Consider the following 18,008-nt stretch of genomic DNA (forward strand, 5'->3'; position numbering starts at 1 on the left):
TGGTATTTAACTCCATTAAAATTTTGTTTCTTAATAGGGACATTTCACCATATGAGTATAAGGTAATAAGAAGGTATTGGTGTTATTTATTTTGTGTGGCCTGAAAGCATTGTAGTTATGTGGAAAGATGTGTTTTAGTGATACCTACTGAACTATGTAGGGGTAAGACGATATGATGTCTGGGGTTTGCTTTCAAATACTTTAGCAAAGAAAAAAGTACGGATAGATGAATACATTTGGCAAAATCTCAGTATGTTGGGGAATCTGGGTCCATTGTACTACTCTCTCTACTTCTGCATAGGTTTTCCTAATGTATTTTCCTAATACATTTTTTAATTGTTCTTTTACAGATGCAGATTTTCTTTTACAATCCAGATGACTTTGACAGCTTTCAAACTGCCATTTCTGAAAACAGAATAATCGGAGCCATGGCCATATTTTTTCAAGTAAGTTAACAGTGGGCTCAAGTATTGATACTTCAACCAAAGAGTTCTCTTGAGTATTTTTTTTTTAATTCACCGAATTGTTCCATGTTTAATGAATGCATCTGTTTTCTAGTTCACATCTGTCTAAATGAAAGATATTTCATGTTGTCTAATGTGTGATTTAAAATGTAAATAAGTATGTTTAGAAAAATAATGAAAATTTTTGCATGAATTATTCTGATTTTATTGCTACTTGACTGGTGCACAGATTGAAGAACACATTTATCATCTAAGTTACTTCACTGCTGAAGCGTTTTGAACAGGTTCCTACAGCATATTAAGAGACTGATGTAAAAAAAAAAAAAGTGGTTTTTCTTTGGAGCAACTTTAAATTTGACATTACTTGCAAGTAGGTTAATAAATCGCATCAGTCATTTATCTAAAGAGACCTCGTTCCCACCCCACCCCACCCCCCACCCCCGCCAGAAATCCCCATGGTAACTAAAATTTTTATTGGGACCATTTCCAAGTTAGTACATTTTCATTAAATGAAGTCCCTAGTGTGGGTTTTGGCACACAGTAGACATTTGGTAAATGCCAAATAAAATACGTATCTGTATCCAGCCATCCCTGTTTCTATGGGATGGAGACCCTGTGGTGTATGTGTCTTCTCTGCACGAACAGAAATCTATTCTGTGAAATCAACACTGTGCTGTTGGCAGTTCACTTGGGTTCTGTCTGGACCCCTTCTGCATCTAAACCGTGATTGTTTTGCCTTAGGCAATACTGAGGTCACTTGAACTTCCATTCTTAGACAGTTTCCACTTACGTAGTTACCTCTTATTTTCTGTTACTGTCCTCTTAGCACACTGTTTTTCATGTTGCTGGACCTCTACTCCGGCAGCCCTGCCATCAAACCTACCCCTGCCTCCCTCCCTGTCATGCCCACGCATGTCCAGTCCAACCAGGTTCTACTTTATAGGTCATCCTTTTTATAGAAAATAAATTTTAAAAATGTTTTTATGAGTACTGGAAGGTCTATTTCACAGCGTGCTCTACCCAAAAGCTTTCTATTTTTCCAGCTCTAGAAACTCTTGTTAAATGTAAGCCCAATTAAAATATTGGGCAGGGGAGGCACATTGGTGTACAAACCAACAAAAGACCTCAGTGTGAAATCTAGGTTTTGGATTTTTAAAGTATTTCCAGGACATGAGTGTAGTTCACATACAAAGAAATTTAATGTGTATTTCATCTGGTTAGTCCTCTAAATTTTGGCTTGCTGTCCTGTAGACACAAAATAGAGGGCAGATAATATAAAATAGAATAGTTTTTCCTTTTTTTTGTTTTTTTAGATAGCAGCTGTATTGAGCTGCTTTCTTTGTTTTCTTTATAAGTCCGCATATGCATTTATACATCAGAGTTCACACTATGTCACGTAGTGGAAAGAAGATGGTATTGTTATTTTAATTTGGCAGTCTCGTTAGAACCTGTATTTTGAGATCTCTGTGTTTTGAATCTTTCTAATAAGAATGCTAAATTTGGGAGTTTGGTATTTCTCCCCCAAATAGAGAAATCTTGATGTATATTTCCAAATTCAAACCTGGCATCTTACATTTTGGTATTGAAGAGGTATTTATCATTGTTTCAGCAGTGATTCAATGCCAGGTATGGTACCAGTTGCTACATTAAATATATAAGATGAATATAGTCAGCTCCTGCCCACTAGGAGGACCTCACTGTCACAGTGCCATGGGATAATGGCTAGAAAGACATAAGTAGAGAAAGTTTTCCACTTGTAAAAGGCTGTGGTCTGACTTGGTGCTCATAAACTCACATATTCATTTTCCAGAGTGATAGGATGTGAATGACCTACAAGTGCATGTGTAGGCAAGGCTAATTTCTCTGCAGTTGCTGTAGCTTTGATGCCAACTTACTCCACACACTAGAATAATTTTCTAACACTTTCCATTTTTCATTATCTTTGTTTCTTTTTTCTTCTGGATCATGTGCCTATTATGCTGGGTTGTTTTGGCTCTCTCACTGCCTTTGCTGTGATTAGATATGATGAGGTTCTTATGTTTCCAAAACACCAAAGCAAACACAAACCTAGCAGACACATGGTCGACCAGGGAACCATATATTGGCTGAGAGGATAGGTTGCCTGCAGGTGGTCCTGTTGTGGCTCATGGGCATGATTATGGGTGCTACATAGTGTTTACAATTATTTTCTTCAGTTAAATATGGAAGATTTTACATAAAATTTTCTAATGATGTTGCAGTAATCAAGATCTGAGTAGTGACTCTCTGTCTCCTTTGGAGGGGGTGTGAATTCCCATGACAACACAGCCTCTAGGCGGTTTTCTTCATGACTTCCTGTCAACATGACCTTGAGATCATGACTCCAACCTGGACCCCAGTAACTTTGACTAGTGCCTGACATCTTTTGGTTACAGACAGAGTTGAAGGTCAGTCTCAGTGCTGAAATATAGTGAGCCAGGTTTCCCCTGAGTGCTTTGTGTGAACACTGGTAAAGGAAGGATCGCCTCCAGGTATGGAAGAAAACAAATCATGGCAGCCCCACATGGTTTTACGCGTTTGGGCCCACACAGTGCTAGAAGGCACATTCACTTCATAGCTACTCCTGACTGGAATATTTATTACAGTTTTCCAACATATGTTAGTAATGCATCTCGAGGAAGGAACATCTTTATTCTAGTTCACACACCTTTAGACTAGCAACCTTCTGGAAGATATAGGGGAAAGGAAGGGGAAAGTCTGATTTTAAAGGATTTTTAAAATAAAGAAGTTCAAACATGAAATTGGCGAGGGATGGAGATATTTGTTGTTAAACCACTAAAGAGAATAAATAAATGCTTGTTTATCTAATTTATGTTAGTACAAAGTTAATTATTTTCTGTTTGTTAAAATAGAATGTCCACTATACTAGTTAGCCTGATTTGGATTCCTGTAGAAATGTAAATGCCAAAAGTTATTAAAATGCTCTCTTAATATATTATTCTGATAACACTCTACTTGGGTTATCTGTTTGAAGAAGAAATGAAAACCTAGGTTTATAGGACAGTTGAAATGACAGTGGAATGATAAGGCAATTTGTCGAAGGATGCTTTGCTTTGAAAATAACTCAGAAAGATTTAAATAGCTTTGATTTAAGGTTACAGATTTTTGTCGACTTAAGTTGGGATTACATCCTAATACACCCGTCGTAAGTTTAAAATATCTTAAGTGGAAAATGCATTTAATACACCCAAGTTACCGAACGTCATAGCTTAGCCCAGCCTCGCTTAAACGTGCTCAGAACACTTGTATTAGCCTGCAGTTGGGCACAGTTATCTAACACAAAGCCTATTATTTTAACAAAAAGTCTAACACAACATGAAGTTTTGACTGTCCCATGGAATTTACTGAATACTCTACTGAAAGGGAAAAACAGAATGGTTGGGTACAGAACGGTTGTACGAGTATTGGTTGTTTACCCTTGTGATCCAGTAGCTGACTGGGAGCTTCGGCTCACTGCCCTGCCCAGCGTCAGGAGAGAGTATCTCACCATATCGCTAGCCCAGGAAAAGATCAAAATCTGAAGTAATGTGTGTCACTTTCACACCATCATAAAGTCAAAAAAGTCATAAGTTAGGGACCATCTGTATAGAGCAGAGAGTACTCAATCCTCAGATTGACCTTTACCTTTAACTTGACCTAAATTCTTTTCTTTTAATATATTTTGGAGTATAGTTGATTTACAATGTTGTGTTAGTTTCAGGTGTACAGCAAAGTGAATCAGTTATACATATGCATATATCCACTCTTTTTTTTATTTTTAGGTTCTTTTACCATATAGGCCATTGCAGAGTATTGAGAAGAGTTCCCTGTGCTATACATAGTGTGTATATGTCAATCCCAATCTCCCAATTTATCCCTACCCCCCTTACCCCTGGTAACCATAAATTTGTTTTCTACATCTGTGACTCTACTTCTGTTTTGTAAATAAGTCCATTTGTACAAACAATAAATGCTGGAGAGGGTGTGGGGAAAAGGGAACCCTCCTACACTGTTGGTGGGAATGTAAATTGGTACAACCACTATGGAGACCAGTATGGAGGTTCCCTCAAAAACTAAAAATAGAATTACCATTTGACCTATATTTTTTTAGATCAAGAATCTTCTATGATCGCCCTCGGAATTGTGTTCTGATTTGGTTTTTCTTTCTTCCAATCTGTTTCTTCATCATTCCTTTTGGAACACGTCCCTCCATTTTCCCACCAGCATCAAAACGTCTTCGAACTGTGCACCCTTATTAATGGCTTTCAGTCTGATGCTCATAGAAGTTTGGGATCCCCAAACTTTTTATAATTTTGATTACTGTGGTTTTATAGGTTTGATTTTTGTGGGTTTTTTTTTTTTTTTTTTTTTTTTGAGGAAGCACATGATTATCTTTGAACATGTTACGGGGAGGAAACCTCAGGTGTTTTACTACCCAGTTGCCACTGTTATTTGAATGCCAGAAATTTTATTTTTATTGATTTCCTGATTCCATTGAACTTTAGAATTATAAATGCATGGTTCTTTAAGAGCATCTATATTTAGAAACTTTTCTTGAGTGGTTTTCTTTCCAGCTTCCTTGTTAGACCCTTTTGGGTTTAATCACTTCTGAATCTTTGCATCAGACACAAAGATAAAATTTTTATCACGTCTGCATCCAGAGGCCCAGTCAACAGCATATTTTTTGTACATTTAAGAAATAAATAAATTGATTTTTAGGTTGTCTTAAAGTATTTCTTTTTGACAACTTATCTTCACCAACTCCATTGAGGCTTCTTCATTTAATGTTATCGGTTCTGCTTCTTCTGGGAGGATTGAGCCCCTTTGCACAAGTATTTGCTTTTTTCCTATTTAAATTTCTACCCAGTATCTGACTGCTGTCGTTTGGTTTTCTCTAATGTCTGTCACTCAGTCATTTGGGCCTTCTTCACTTCTGCCCTTCCTTCATTGTTGAAAGCAAACTTCAAAACTCAAATGTTTCAAAAGTTGCTAATGCATTCTTTATATCATGTTGGTGGTACCGACTGCTTAATTATTTTTCTCCATCTGGAGAGGCTTAGTAATTAAATGAAATGGCAGCACCTGGGATTATTTATAGCTGTTGAGAAGGCAGGAGGAGCTCTTGATGACTCACCCAGGGCTGGCAAGGATGCCTTTTTCTCCACTTCCCTGGATCTCACCTGCCCTCCCCCCACCAAAGGGAGATGTGATTTGTCCTTCCTTTAACCCCCTGTTTCTCTTAGCTTTCCATCTTGCATTCAAGCTGTTATTTTACTTGCTTTCTTCGGCCTCTGTACTGTGAGATCATTGAGGACTAGGAGTACTCACTTACTCATCACCGGCATCTCTTGCAAGTGACTTCCACTGTGGCTTGATTGTACAATTAGTTAGCTGAACTCAGTGGAAACATATTTAGGCCCTACAGTCTTGATTGGAAAGGAACAAGCTGATAACATGGTAGCTAAGGAGTATTAGAAACAGGCACTAGGGAGTATAGGACCTGAGAATACTAGAATACAAACTTTCGGAGGTGGAGGTCCATGTCTTGTTCCTCTTCTCCCTGTATCCCACCATCCACCTTTCCCTAGCTCTCACATCAGTGTCTTGACCTCAGTTGTTGTTCAGGATATATGTACTGAGTAGGACTAAGTTACAGGAAACCTTTCAGGATCCCGCCACGAAATTAATGATTTGGGCTTTGGAAAAGGAAGGATATGTCTAGGTGGCTGTGTAAGCTTCAGCTAAGAAAGGTGGTGGTTGTACAGAAGTATAAGGCTTTTGAGATGGTGAAGGACATTGAACATGAAGTTTCTCAGACTCCTGATCCATTGAGGATGGGGCTTTGCCCGGGGGTTCCATTGGGTCTAACATGCTTTTAAAGGGCTGTATCTCTGCTTATGCCTATAGGTGGGAAAAAGCATCAGGGCTTGAAACTTCTTAAAGGTGTAGTGCATTCAGAGGCCTTAAAGGAGTGTGTTAGTGCCAAGAATATCTGGCTATATCTATGTCTGAGAATGTTTTTATAAAGTTTCCCACCAAGATGGTTTCATCTCAGTAGACTGTGGGTGGAGAAGCTTTTTTGGATTATTCTGCTATTTTTCATTCTAGCTTGCCTCTGTCTTTTTCTTGAGCATTTCCTTCCTAGGGTTAGTTTCTATATATTTCAGTGCATCTGTATTTATGTTTTTTTGCTTTTTCTTGCTCTTGCTGTGTCCTTGCTTATGCTAACTCATTTGCTCATTCTGCAATATGTTAAGCACCTTCTTTGTGCCATTATTCATGAACATTGCAAATGTATCCTTAGAACTGTAGCCTGCCCTCAAAGTAGTTAGAGAACTATAAGTTTTGAAAAGAGTTGGCCTTTGAATTCTTTCTTTAATAGTAGCATCATTTGGGGACTTCCCTGGTGACACAGTGGTTAAGAATCTGCCTGCCAATGCAGGGGACACGGGTTCGGGCCCTGGTCTGGGAAGATCCCACATGCCATGGAGCAACTAAGCCCGTGTGCCACAACTACCGAGCCTGTGCTCTAGAGCCCGCGAGCCACAACTACTGAGCCTGCATGCCACAACTACTGAAGCCTGTGAGCCTAGAGCCCGTGCTCCTCAACAAGAGAAGCCATCGCAATGAGAAGCCTGCGCACCACAACAAAGAGTAGCCCCCGCTCTCTGCAGCTAGAGAAAGCCCGCGTGCAGCAACAAAGACCCAACACAGCCAAAAATAAATAAATAAGATAAATAAATTAAAAAAAAAATAGTAACATCATTTTGTCATTGGGAGATAGGGGAGGACGGATCAAGTCAGGTAGATAAAATATCAAGAGTATAAGAATTATATCTTTATAGAGCTGTATAATTTCAAAATGATAAATATTTCATTTTAAGGGTATGAATTTCCTATTTATGAGTTTTAAAACTGGACTCTCCTCCATTTTTCTTTTTCCTCCCATTTTTCTACAAAGCAAAACACCACTCTTAAAGTATAAATCATCCTTTTTATTGATGGTGACCTAAAGTCATCTTTTCATTTTTAAAACCATCCTAAGGAATCTTTTTCTTTAATGAAGAACACATTTTCTATCATGGCTGGAGATAGTTTGCATTTTTTTTTTAACTCCTGACTGGTCCTGTTGGCAACAAGGGCCTCTACTCCATAGAATAAAGGGGGGAGGGAAGGAAAGGTGCGGAGAGAGAAAGAAGAAGGAGGAGGAGGAGGAAGGGATGAAAGGAAGGAGGGAGAGTGGGAGGAAAGAAAAAAGAAAATAAATAGTAGTTATACCCACTACCAAACACCCACAGGAAAAAAAAAAAAAAACAAGAACCGGTTTTGAGTCGGAGACTATGTGAGTTTGTGTTGGGGAGTCGTGATTGGTTTTTACAACTTCCTTCTTAGACTGCTTTTTGGGATAATTGAAGTAAACTAATATGATTCTTAATTTATTCCTTTCCGGTTGCTGCTGTTTGAATATCATCCTTCTCACATTTTCCACATCCTGGTTTTATCTAGTTATAAGTTCAATTCTTTCACTACATTACCTAGAAGTGTAATTTCAGAATGTTTTGGGCTGATTAAGAAGACTTTGTTTTTATACACACACAAAAATTAAAATACATATGTTCCAATTAAACTATTTTAACAGCTAATTGATTTCATAGGACTTACCACTAAGTGAAGGCCAGAGTCATCTTTAATGTTCGGGTGCAATTTTAGAACAGATTTGTGGATGTACGACATTGAATTTGTAGCCTATCAGGTGTTTTCAGTACATCTCCTGTCTTCCAATGGCCTGTAATTCAAATTTCCTCTTAGTGGGCATTACAGAGGACTATAATTGGCGAAGCATTACATAATTAAGAGACTTTGAAAAAGACCATGTGAAAATTTTCTTTAATTAAATCACTGTACTTCAAGGACAGTTACCAAGTACTTTGCCTTTGTACATCACTAAATGATAGTTTAGAATCTATCATTTAGTTTAGAATTTAGTTGTTCTGGCCATTAGTTCTAATATAAGTCTTTCAATCTGATTGTCATAGTCTCAGATAAAATACTGGGAACTCTATAGTGATCCCATTAAAATGACAGAAGTGAGACTGGCTGTCTGAGAGTTAAGTGGTTGACCATGGTCCCATAGCTCTTTGAAATCTACTAAGCCAAGAATTCTAGTTTTGTGACTCCCAATCCGGTTGTCTCATTTTTCTTGGCTTTGGTCTTCCAGAAGTATAATCTAGTAGATGCCTCAGCTAATTAGTTCTCTTGGGAGAACGCTATGCACAAAGCACTTTGCATCCCAAGGTTAGAAGCTAGTGACAACTCTTCTCTCCTTCTTTTCCTTTAGATAAACTAGTTGAAAAGATGCTTCTAAATAGAATAGAAACAGTACTAATAAAAGTTACCATTTTTTGCATGTAAAATGCTAAAATGAAGCGCCCACATTAAACATTATCTTATTTAATCTTCACTGGGACCCCCTCAAGGTGTCATTATGTCCATTTTACAAATGCACAAGGTGAGGCATGCAACTTTTTTCAATATAAATTACCCAAGATCACATCAGCCAATAAATGTTCGAGCGAGTATTTCAACAGCAGTAGGATACCTCCAGGGTCTGTGCTCTTAGTGGAAAACTGAATCAGAAAAGTTGGCTCTTCTGTTGGAGAAGGTAGAGAAAGAAGTATGTATCCTTGGTTCCAGTTATTATCATGTGTATATATGTGCTTCAGGACCCCTCTTAATTTCGCTGGTACCTGAACAGTTATTTTCTTGTAACTAAAAATTGTGTTCTTATTCTTTTTGCCCATAATTAAAACCTTTTATCCTATTCTGAATTCCCTTAGACTCTGTGCCTGTGATTATTTTATAGATTTGATGACAGTGTTTTTTCTTTTGCTTCCTCCCTTTTATAAAAAAGCTATAAAGAGTATTGAATGAATGGTGTGGTTAGATGAGGACGCTGTGAGTGAACAGGGTTAAGATTTAAACAGTCATTTATTAACTTTTTTAATGGCAGTGGTTCTTATGGGGAGGAGTGCAGGGGATTTTGCCCCCAGAGGCTATGAGGCCATGTCTGGAGATACTTTGGGTTGTCACACTGGGGTAGTGGTGCTACTGGCATCTAGTGTATAGAGACTAGGGGTGCTGCTTAAAATTCTACAATGCTCAAGACAGCCCTCCACAACACAAAATTATCTGGCCCAAAAAGTCAGTGCTGACATTGAGAAACCCTGCTTGGTTTGAGCACCCCAGAAGGTTTTGATCTCAATAGATGTGGGCTGGGAGGGCTGTTTGGGTTATCCTGCTAGCTGATGGCCACAGGAATAACTAAATCATCCCATACCTGAGAATTCCCCTAGTCCCCTAGTCTCTGGCCAGCCAAGGTTTAGTCAACTGGATTCTAAGATAAGGCATAAAGACTTATATGCTAAAATATTTAAATCAACCCGTTTCTAGTTATTTCTGCTTCACCTTGGCGGCCCCCTTAAATTAAAGAGCCCATGGGGATATTTGTTCCCAGACGCTGCAATGATTTTTGAAACAAGCACCATTTTAATAGAATACTCAATTAGACCTAGAAAAGTAAACAAAGGTCAGAGCATGTGCATATGCCTTTGAACGAGAAATCAGTGGAAGCTGGTTTGAAAAACTCAGAGATCAGGGAAACTCCCTGGTGGAGGTTATAGGAGAATCTGCCTCTGCAAATCACAGCACTGTCTCGTTCCCATGGTGTTGTAGAAGTATTTTCCCAGGATAGGATTTTAAAGCTGTTAATGCTGGTTTTGTTTTAGAGGCTTGTTATGGCTTCCCTCTCAAAAGCTTTTTATTCCTTGGCCATCTACGCATTGTCCCAGAGGAATGCTGAACTATCTTGAGCTGGATGAATCCCGATGTTACTCACCTGTGGTGCTGATACGTTGAGTTGCCTGAATGAGAAGCTTGCAATTCTCTTTTGTATTCAGGGTTTACATTAAAACTACCGTTTGTTTGTTTTCTTTGTCTATAGCATCTTAATATATATGGTACGTGTGTACTTGTCTGAAACCCAGAGCTTTTGTTTCTCAATGTGTTCTGGATGATGCCTGCCCATCTTGAGTGTACCTTTGACCTGTACTCCCAAAGCACATATCCTGTACACCGCAGGCATTACATTTAAAGACAGACTGGTCTGCACAGATCCTTCGTATTTGGTGGAGATCCATTCAATTACTCTTACATGATGTGATAACAAACCAGGAAGAAACTTAATTTTATTTACGTGAGGCTTTTCCTGATTCCTTCTGTATCCACCTCTTCCTCTTAACACCTCGACCTTGTTAACACTGTTTGGTCAACTCTGGTATTTTTCAGGAATGCACTCCTGCGGTTTGTGAAGGAGAGATTATTGGGAGAACTTCCGTAATACTTTAACCCTCCTACCTTTTACTTGCAAAAAGTAAGCGACCAAATGTGGTACAGTAAAAGGCACAGTATTGGGGGGGCGTATGTTATTTCCTTTTTTTTTTTTTTCTTTTTATTGGAAGGCAGTTGATTTACAATGTTGTGTTAGTTTCAGGTGTACAGCAAAGTGAATCTGTTATACATGTACATGTATCCACTCTTTTTTAGATTCTTTTCCCATATAGGCCATTGCAGAGTATTGGGTAGAGTTCCCTGTCCTTATTGGTTATCTATTCTATATATAGTAATGTGTATATGTCAATTCCCATCTCCCAATTTATCCCTCCCCCCTACCTCCAGTAACCATGAGTTTGTTTTCTACATCTGTAACTCTACTTCTGTTTTGTAGAGAAGTTCATTTGTACCTTTTTTAGATTCCACATATAAGCGATATCATATGATACTTGTCTTTCTCTGTGTGACTTGCTTCACTCGGTATGACAATCTCTGGGTCCATCCATGTCACTGCAAATGGCATTATTTCATTCTTTTTTTATGGCTGAGTAATATTCCCATTATTTCTTTATTAGGACTGCCTAGCTGTCTGTCTTTTGAGAAAAATAGTAGCATTGAATCCCCCTGTTTTGGGTTTTGTGCGAGTCATAAAACGTACCTATGGATTGCCTTGTCTGGACAGGTTTATACAGCAGATTCTGTTTTTCTTAGCCCTTTGCATTCTCTGAATATGTATTAAGTTATGTGATGTTTATGTGCATGCAAATTCCTAGGTAGCTGTATATAAAATCGTACGTAGAGCTAATTAATTTAGATCTTGCTTATCTGGTATTTGGTTTGTCCAAAGTTGAGGTAAGCTGGGATTACCTAATTAGGAAAGCATTAATTAGGCACAACAGTACTATAGATAACATTGCAGTGAGAGGGACTGCTTAATCTCTCTGTATCAACTGGGTATTATCGACCAGTTTTATGTAGCATTCATTTGATATCAATCTTTTGGTTCTAACAGAGAATTCTTACATATGATATATATGTGTTTGGAGAGGGGTGCTCCTAAAATCACACCAGTGTGAACCACATATAATGAAATGAAAATCTCTATCTCTGAAATGATACCCAGTTTGGACTCTTAGATAATTCCATTTCTGGGACTTCTTGAGCTGTAATCCTGAGGTCTTACTCAACTTTCTGCAGTGTTTTCCCCACAGCTTGGCATCCTTGAGCACCATTCTAATGAGGTTTCAGTAAATTATTTCTATTTTTAGGCACTCTCCAATGGTGGCTGCCAGGGACTAGTTCTGTTGTTTTTTTTTTTTTTTTTAACTGAACTGATTATAAGGTTTAGCGCCAGATGTCTCAGAAATGCAAGCAGCTAACTAATACAAAGCCAATTCCTAGATCGTTCAGGAAGGGAAATGAATGTTTAGGACCACATCCGAACTTGTTGACCCGGCTACCCTCTTTTTTTTTTTTTTTTTCTTTTAATGGCAATCACTCTATAGCTTTGGTTCTTCTCTATTTTGTACTGTACAGGTAAAAGATGTCCTTATCCCACTAAAACAGTTCAGGCAGGTAAAATCCCAAGACTTCTAAAAAGAGATTTCCAATTTCCAATTCTCTATGAATATAAACAATAATTTTAAGAAAACAGTAGGTGATAGCTGTGGATCCTGGTCAAGTGGCTGTCGGCCAAGCATTCTACATACATTATCTCATGTAATGCTCCTAACAGTCCTCTGAGAAGGAGATTCTGATTCCAGAACTTTCCTCCAATGCTTAGATTCCCTTTGATTGTGAAATCAACGTCTAGGAAAGATGTTGGTAAGGGTTGGAATTTTGGAGTGAAAAGTTCTGCGCTAAAGTTCAGATTTGCCACTCACTGGCCTATTTGTTTGGACATATCTATTTCTTCCCTCGCTGACTCAAATTGCTTTGTCCGTAAAATGGAGATATTGATATCTGATTGGTTTGTTGTGAACTTCAAATGAAATCATGTCTAGGGAAGTGCTATGGACCAGAATATGAACCACTCCAAAATTTGTGATATTTTAGCAAATAGAAGTAAATAAGAATTTGGATGACGTTGATAATTAGGAACAACTGGAATTCAGTTGCTAAAATAATAGGGAATACTTTGAATGATTACTTCCCTGTATCTTAAAACCTGGCCCAGAATAGATACATTAAAATAATCATATTGCTTTGGGTACATCAAGTATATCCATCTTCCCAGTCTCCTTGCATTTTGGTGGAGGGTGCTTCAGCTCTCTGATTGCCTTGGCTGGGAGACAAGGTTCTGAAGTCTAAGTGTTGTTATTGGTGCTGTAACTCAGTAATTCAGGAGGAGATAACCAAATTCAGATTTCCTCAAGGAGCATCTGCACGTCTCTCTTACTACTTTAAAGAGGAGCTAAGGTAATTAGTTGTAACACCTTGGATGGTGAAGTAGGTATTTAATTGGAGCAGCCAGTCCGCTGGGAGAGAAACAAGTAGCACATTGACACGGGACCAGATGCCTGTGCATGGTGGGGAGGCCTCCTGCAAGCAAAAGGGCCCCATCAGCTCTTCCCCCAAGTGATTGCTTAATTCCTAGTAATGAATTCCAGTCCAGGGTCAAAGTTGTAAACCAGTCAGCCTTTATGTGGCTTTATTCGTGCTGGAAGTGTATCCTCTTGTATGAGGTCTCTTATTAGTGTCTGCTTGGTTAGAGGCACTGCCAGCAATAATGATGTGATTGTTAGAGATTTTTAAATACTATGGCATGTGAATGATTGTGCTGGCCATTCATTTCACCCGACCCCATGTTCGATGTGGGCTGAAGGTTGAGTTGTGAGTGGGAGATGCTTACCTCTTCTGCATTTTGGCAAATGTGACTCTGTGTCCCCCCCTTGTCTAAAGGGATGTGGTCAGCCCATACACATGCCCCTCCCTCCCTCCTTCTCTCTTGTGGTCATTCCATTGCCGTCTTTGTTCATTCCCTTTGCAAAGCTGCAGTCAGCATGGTGTCCCATGTACAGTAGGCAGCATGGTGTCCGGAGAATTGAATAGAGCATGGACCCTGTCATCAAGGAGGTGACTACACACACACAAACACACACACACGCACATGTAGGCTCTTTAAGACAAGAACCTTTGCTTGTTTGGTGTTACAGTCTCAATGCTTACCTCAGAGGTATTGGATGCAAGCAAGAGCCATTACTTAAGAGTCTGCCTGATGAAAGAAAGAGACTCTACATCTCACTTATTTAAGTCCCAGTTCTGCCCATCAGTAGTTGTAAACTTCAGTCACATTCACTTCACTTTTCTGTTTCCTAGTTTTCTCAGCTGGCGAATGGAGAAAATAATGAGAGACCTGCCTTGGAGGGTTGTTGTGAGGTCTATATTAGTGAATACAGGTGAAACGAACATGTGCGTGGCACATAGTAGGTCCTCACTAAATGTGAGCTCTCATTATAATCTAAGCAATAGCAGGTATCGTCATGTATGCAGTGACAAAAATTAGTCACCGAGAGCAACAGTTACGCAGAAGGAAGAGTGAAGAACCTGCATCGTGTGAGAGAGGAAAGGCGTTCTCCCCTGAGCTGGGGTTGTGACACGTTACCTGTGATTTGTTTTTCCTCTTCCTCTCTAAACTTGGTGCTTGGCAAGAGCAGAGAACAGCTGTCCTCCACAGTGGCTGCACAGTGGGATCACTGAGCAAGCTTTAAATCGTCCTGGTGCTGAGTCCCACTCCCAGGATTTAGATGTCATTGGTCTGGGAGGTGGCCTGAGCAGTGGTCTTTCTCCTTGCCCTTGCTCATGTGATTCTTAGGCGCAGTGCACAGCCAGTGACTGGCTCTCGGGGCTCCCTTGGGTTCCCTGAATTGTCATCCACCCCCACCGCCATCCCTGCTTAGGCAGCTGATGATTCATTTGGGCCTTACTTGGTGGTGTTCTCGTTTTCTAGAGAGAGCGTGTTCTCTACTGCTGACGCCCCAATGGCCCTCCCTCCCTCCACTTCTTAGGGTGACACCCATCCCACTTGGATTCTGTTCTCAGTTTGTAGTGAACGGTTTCAGGAAGTGCCATTGTCTGTGGGTGACTCCACCTTGTCTTATTACCCAAGACGATGATTTTCTCATAGGTGTAGGGGAGCCTCGTCATCTCTCCCACCTCCTCGTTTGAGCCAGAAGAAACTCAGGTGTAAGATTTGTTAGTGATGGGCAGATTGAAGAAGGAGGCCGGGCCGGAGGCTCCCATGAGTCTACATGCTTCTCCCCGCGGAGAGGATGAACGGGCAGAGCAAGGCCAACCCGACTCATTAACCCAGTCGCAAGGGGTAGACTGGGGTCTTGGCTTGGCCGTTAAGGCTGCTTGATGCTGGAGGCCGGAAGCCCGGGCGTCCCCTCTGGCCAGGGTGTGGCTGGGGGAACTGGGAAGACAGCTGTGGGGTGGGGAGAGGGCTGAGCTGGCTTTTCCTTTGAGTGACCCAGTATTTAGGGGAGCTTCCCTGACTTGGGGAGGGGCTAGTGGAGGGGAGCTGGGAGTAGGGCATTAGAGGGAATAGAGGGAGCTTCTCCCCAAGCACTTCTGAATAAATTTGTGTTGGTGCAAATGCCTGCTTCTGGTGAGCCCGGGGGGAACATGGGAGAGGCGAGAGTGGGTGTGTGTCTCCCCTGTTCGACCTCCTGCTCCTTCTATTACTGACCATATTAGGGAGGGAAGTTTCACGTGTCTCTGGCCAGTCCGTGCCCATTATCTCCTTTGATGTCTCAAACTTGTGCAGTAGGAACTTCTATCCCTAACCGACAAATGAGGAGACCAAGGAACAGACATACTGGATGATTTGCCCAAAGTCACACGACTCGAAAATGGTAGGATTGGAAGCCATTCTTCTTTACCCTGGAGGCTCTTCCTGTCTTCCAACCTGAGTTTTATGCCGCTCCTCTCATTCTGGAAACGCCATCCGCCTGCTTTTTCTTCCCAGGAGTGTGGACCAGCATCCTCAAAGAGTTTCTGCTCAGCCCTTGGGGTGGGTGCCCTGGTGACAGTACTCGGGACATAAGGCAATGAGAATTTTAAGGAAAAGTCTTTTGGGGGAAGCTTGTGTTTTGGAGCCACTTCTCCTTCCAGCAGCTCTCTTAACATTTGGACGATGCTAAGGTGGTGAGAGCTATGTGTTTCCCACTACCTGCCTCTAAAGCATGTGATTTTGATGCACCGCCTGTGGAACTTCGCTCCGAGCTCGACATTGGATGTTTATGCTTGCTGCCACGCGGCTCCCTGAGTCTGGCTGCTTCAGTATGAGCTTGTGGATGTTCTCTGCTAGGATGTTCCAGGCACTGGCAGCACCTGCTAGAGATCTCAGGAGCCGAGCCAGGCCCCTCTCCCCCGCACCCGTCACCAGCCCGACGTCCCCACTGAGGCCATCTATAGCGCTGATGCTGAGAACTCACTCATGCACTGGGCCGAGAAGGCTGTTTGTCTTGTGAGACTGGGGTGGCTCAGGGCGTTCTCCGTTGGCTGGTGGACCCCTCGGCTGCTACTGAAACTTTTCGGAAGCCCAGAAGCAGTTCTGCTCACATCTGGCTGTGTTCTCTGCCAAGAGGCTTTTTTTTTTTTTTTTTTTGACATTCCTAGCTCAGAAAAGCTGTGACCCGCTGCAAAGGAGCACTTCTATCCACAGGGCTGCCTTTGCCCCACAGAATGAAAATCCACCTTCAGTGCGTTTATCACCAGAAGAGCCCCAACGTAATCATCTTCCCCTCTCCGGCTTTATAAATGATGAAATGTCGCACGGCGTTTTTCTGTCGGGCAAATGTGTAAAAGCGGCCCGGATCCCTGGCAAAGTACCGTGCCTTCAATTACATCCTTGCTATAAAACCTTCATTTAAAAATTCTTGGGTGATAAAGCAAAGTGAGAGCGGTGTTTACCATCACAAGTTGTTAAACCGACGGTCTTGGTGTCAGCAGGAACTCTGTTAGGCAGCGATGCTATCAGTTCTCGAGAATGTCAAAGCTGCATCCCCTGTGTGGCCTACACTGAGGCAAAGGAAGGATGCGTAAAAGGAGATTTTTGCAACTTGGTTTGGGTGTCACCTAACTGGCGACTTCCATGGCTCTTCTGGATACAAAAGGCAATATTGGGACATTACACCAATACAGTGGATTATGTACTATCCTGCGTTCTCAGTGGAAGAAGAGTGTTACTATCTAGACCTTTGCAGCTTATGCATATAGAATAAGCTGACCTCTTTCAGTGCTCATTCACCAAATATCCCTTGTAGCCCAGTGTGTGCCGGGTGCTCTGCTGGGCTCTGGGGCGGCCTTGGTTTAGGAGATACCCGTGCAGCCTTGGTTAGGAGATACCCGTGCGGCCTTGGTTAGGAGGTACCCATGCGGCCTTGGTCCTTGTGGACATCACAGTCTGTTAGGGGAATAGATACTAATCATATAAATGTGCCCTGGATTCAGGGTTAAACCTGTGTTAAGCCCAGTGACGGAAAGAGACGTTCAGTGCTTTGAGAGCATATCACGGGGTCCAGGCCCAGTTTGGGGGTCAGGAGAGGCTACGTGAAGAAAACATGATTGCACAGAATCTCACTAGGTCAAGAAGCTCTGAGCTCCAAGGGAGTAGCATGTGCCATGGCCCTGAGGCAGGAGAACAGAATGTCCATGGACCTGAAAGGAAGCCACTAGGGGTGGAGCTGGACCCCAGAGATCCTTGAAGGCCATCAACTCTGGACTTTTATGCAGGGGAGCCGTTGAGAAACTGGCTGGGTGCGGAGGCTAACTTAGTTAGCATTTTGGAACAGATCAGGAAGGCTGTGGTTGAGAGCCAAGCTAGAGAGAAACCAGGGAGGATCACTGTCATCCGTTTGTCATAAAGAGATGGTGGTAGCTGGGACCTGGGGAGAAATGATCTCTTTCTGTTACCAAGATTGTAGGAATTTTATGTTCTTATGTAAGAGGAAGAAAATTAGTTTCAAGCTCTGGGAGGCTCCCTTTGAAGCAACTTGGTGACGAATGAAAATAACACTTCTGGGTAGGAAAGCAGGTCAGAGGGGTTTTATAAATGCTGCTCACGAGCAGGTTTGTAGCAATATCCTCATTGTTGTTTTGATGCCAGCAATTTTTTTCTACGCTCACTTTTCA

At 41.3% G+C, this 18,008-nt stretch overlaps 1 protein-coding gene across 5 annotated transcripts in view; it reads left to right on the forward strand.

The window, feature by feature from the left end:
* Positions 1-18,008, forward strand: part of PTPRG (protein tyrosine phosphatase receptor type G) — a 726,426-nt gene that overhangs the window by 492,482 nt on the left and 215,936 nt on the right. For all 5 annotated transcript variants that reach the window (XM_059940105.1, XM_059940106.1, XM_059940107.1 and 2 more), the window contains one exon: positions 351-446. In XM_059940105.1, the coding sequence (XP_059796088.1) occupies positions 351-446 (96 nt within the window). The remainder of the gene's footprint in view (positions 1-350; positions 447-18,008) is intronic.

This window comes from Balaenoptera ricei, chromosome 11 (genome assembly GCF_028023285.1).
Source record: "Balaenoptera ricei isolate mBalRic1 chromosome 11, mBalRic1.hap2, whole genome shotgun sequence".
Classification (NCBI taxonomy): Eukaryota; Metazoa; Chordata; class Mammalia; order Artiodactyla; family Balaenopteridae; genus Balaenoptera; species Balaenoptera ricei.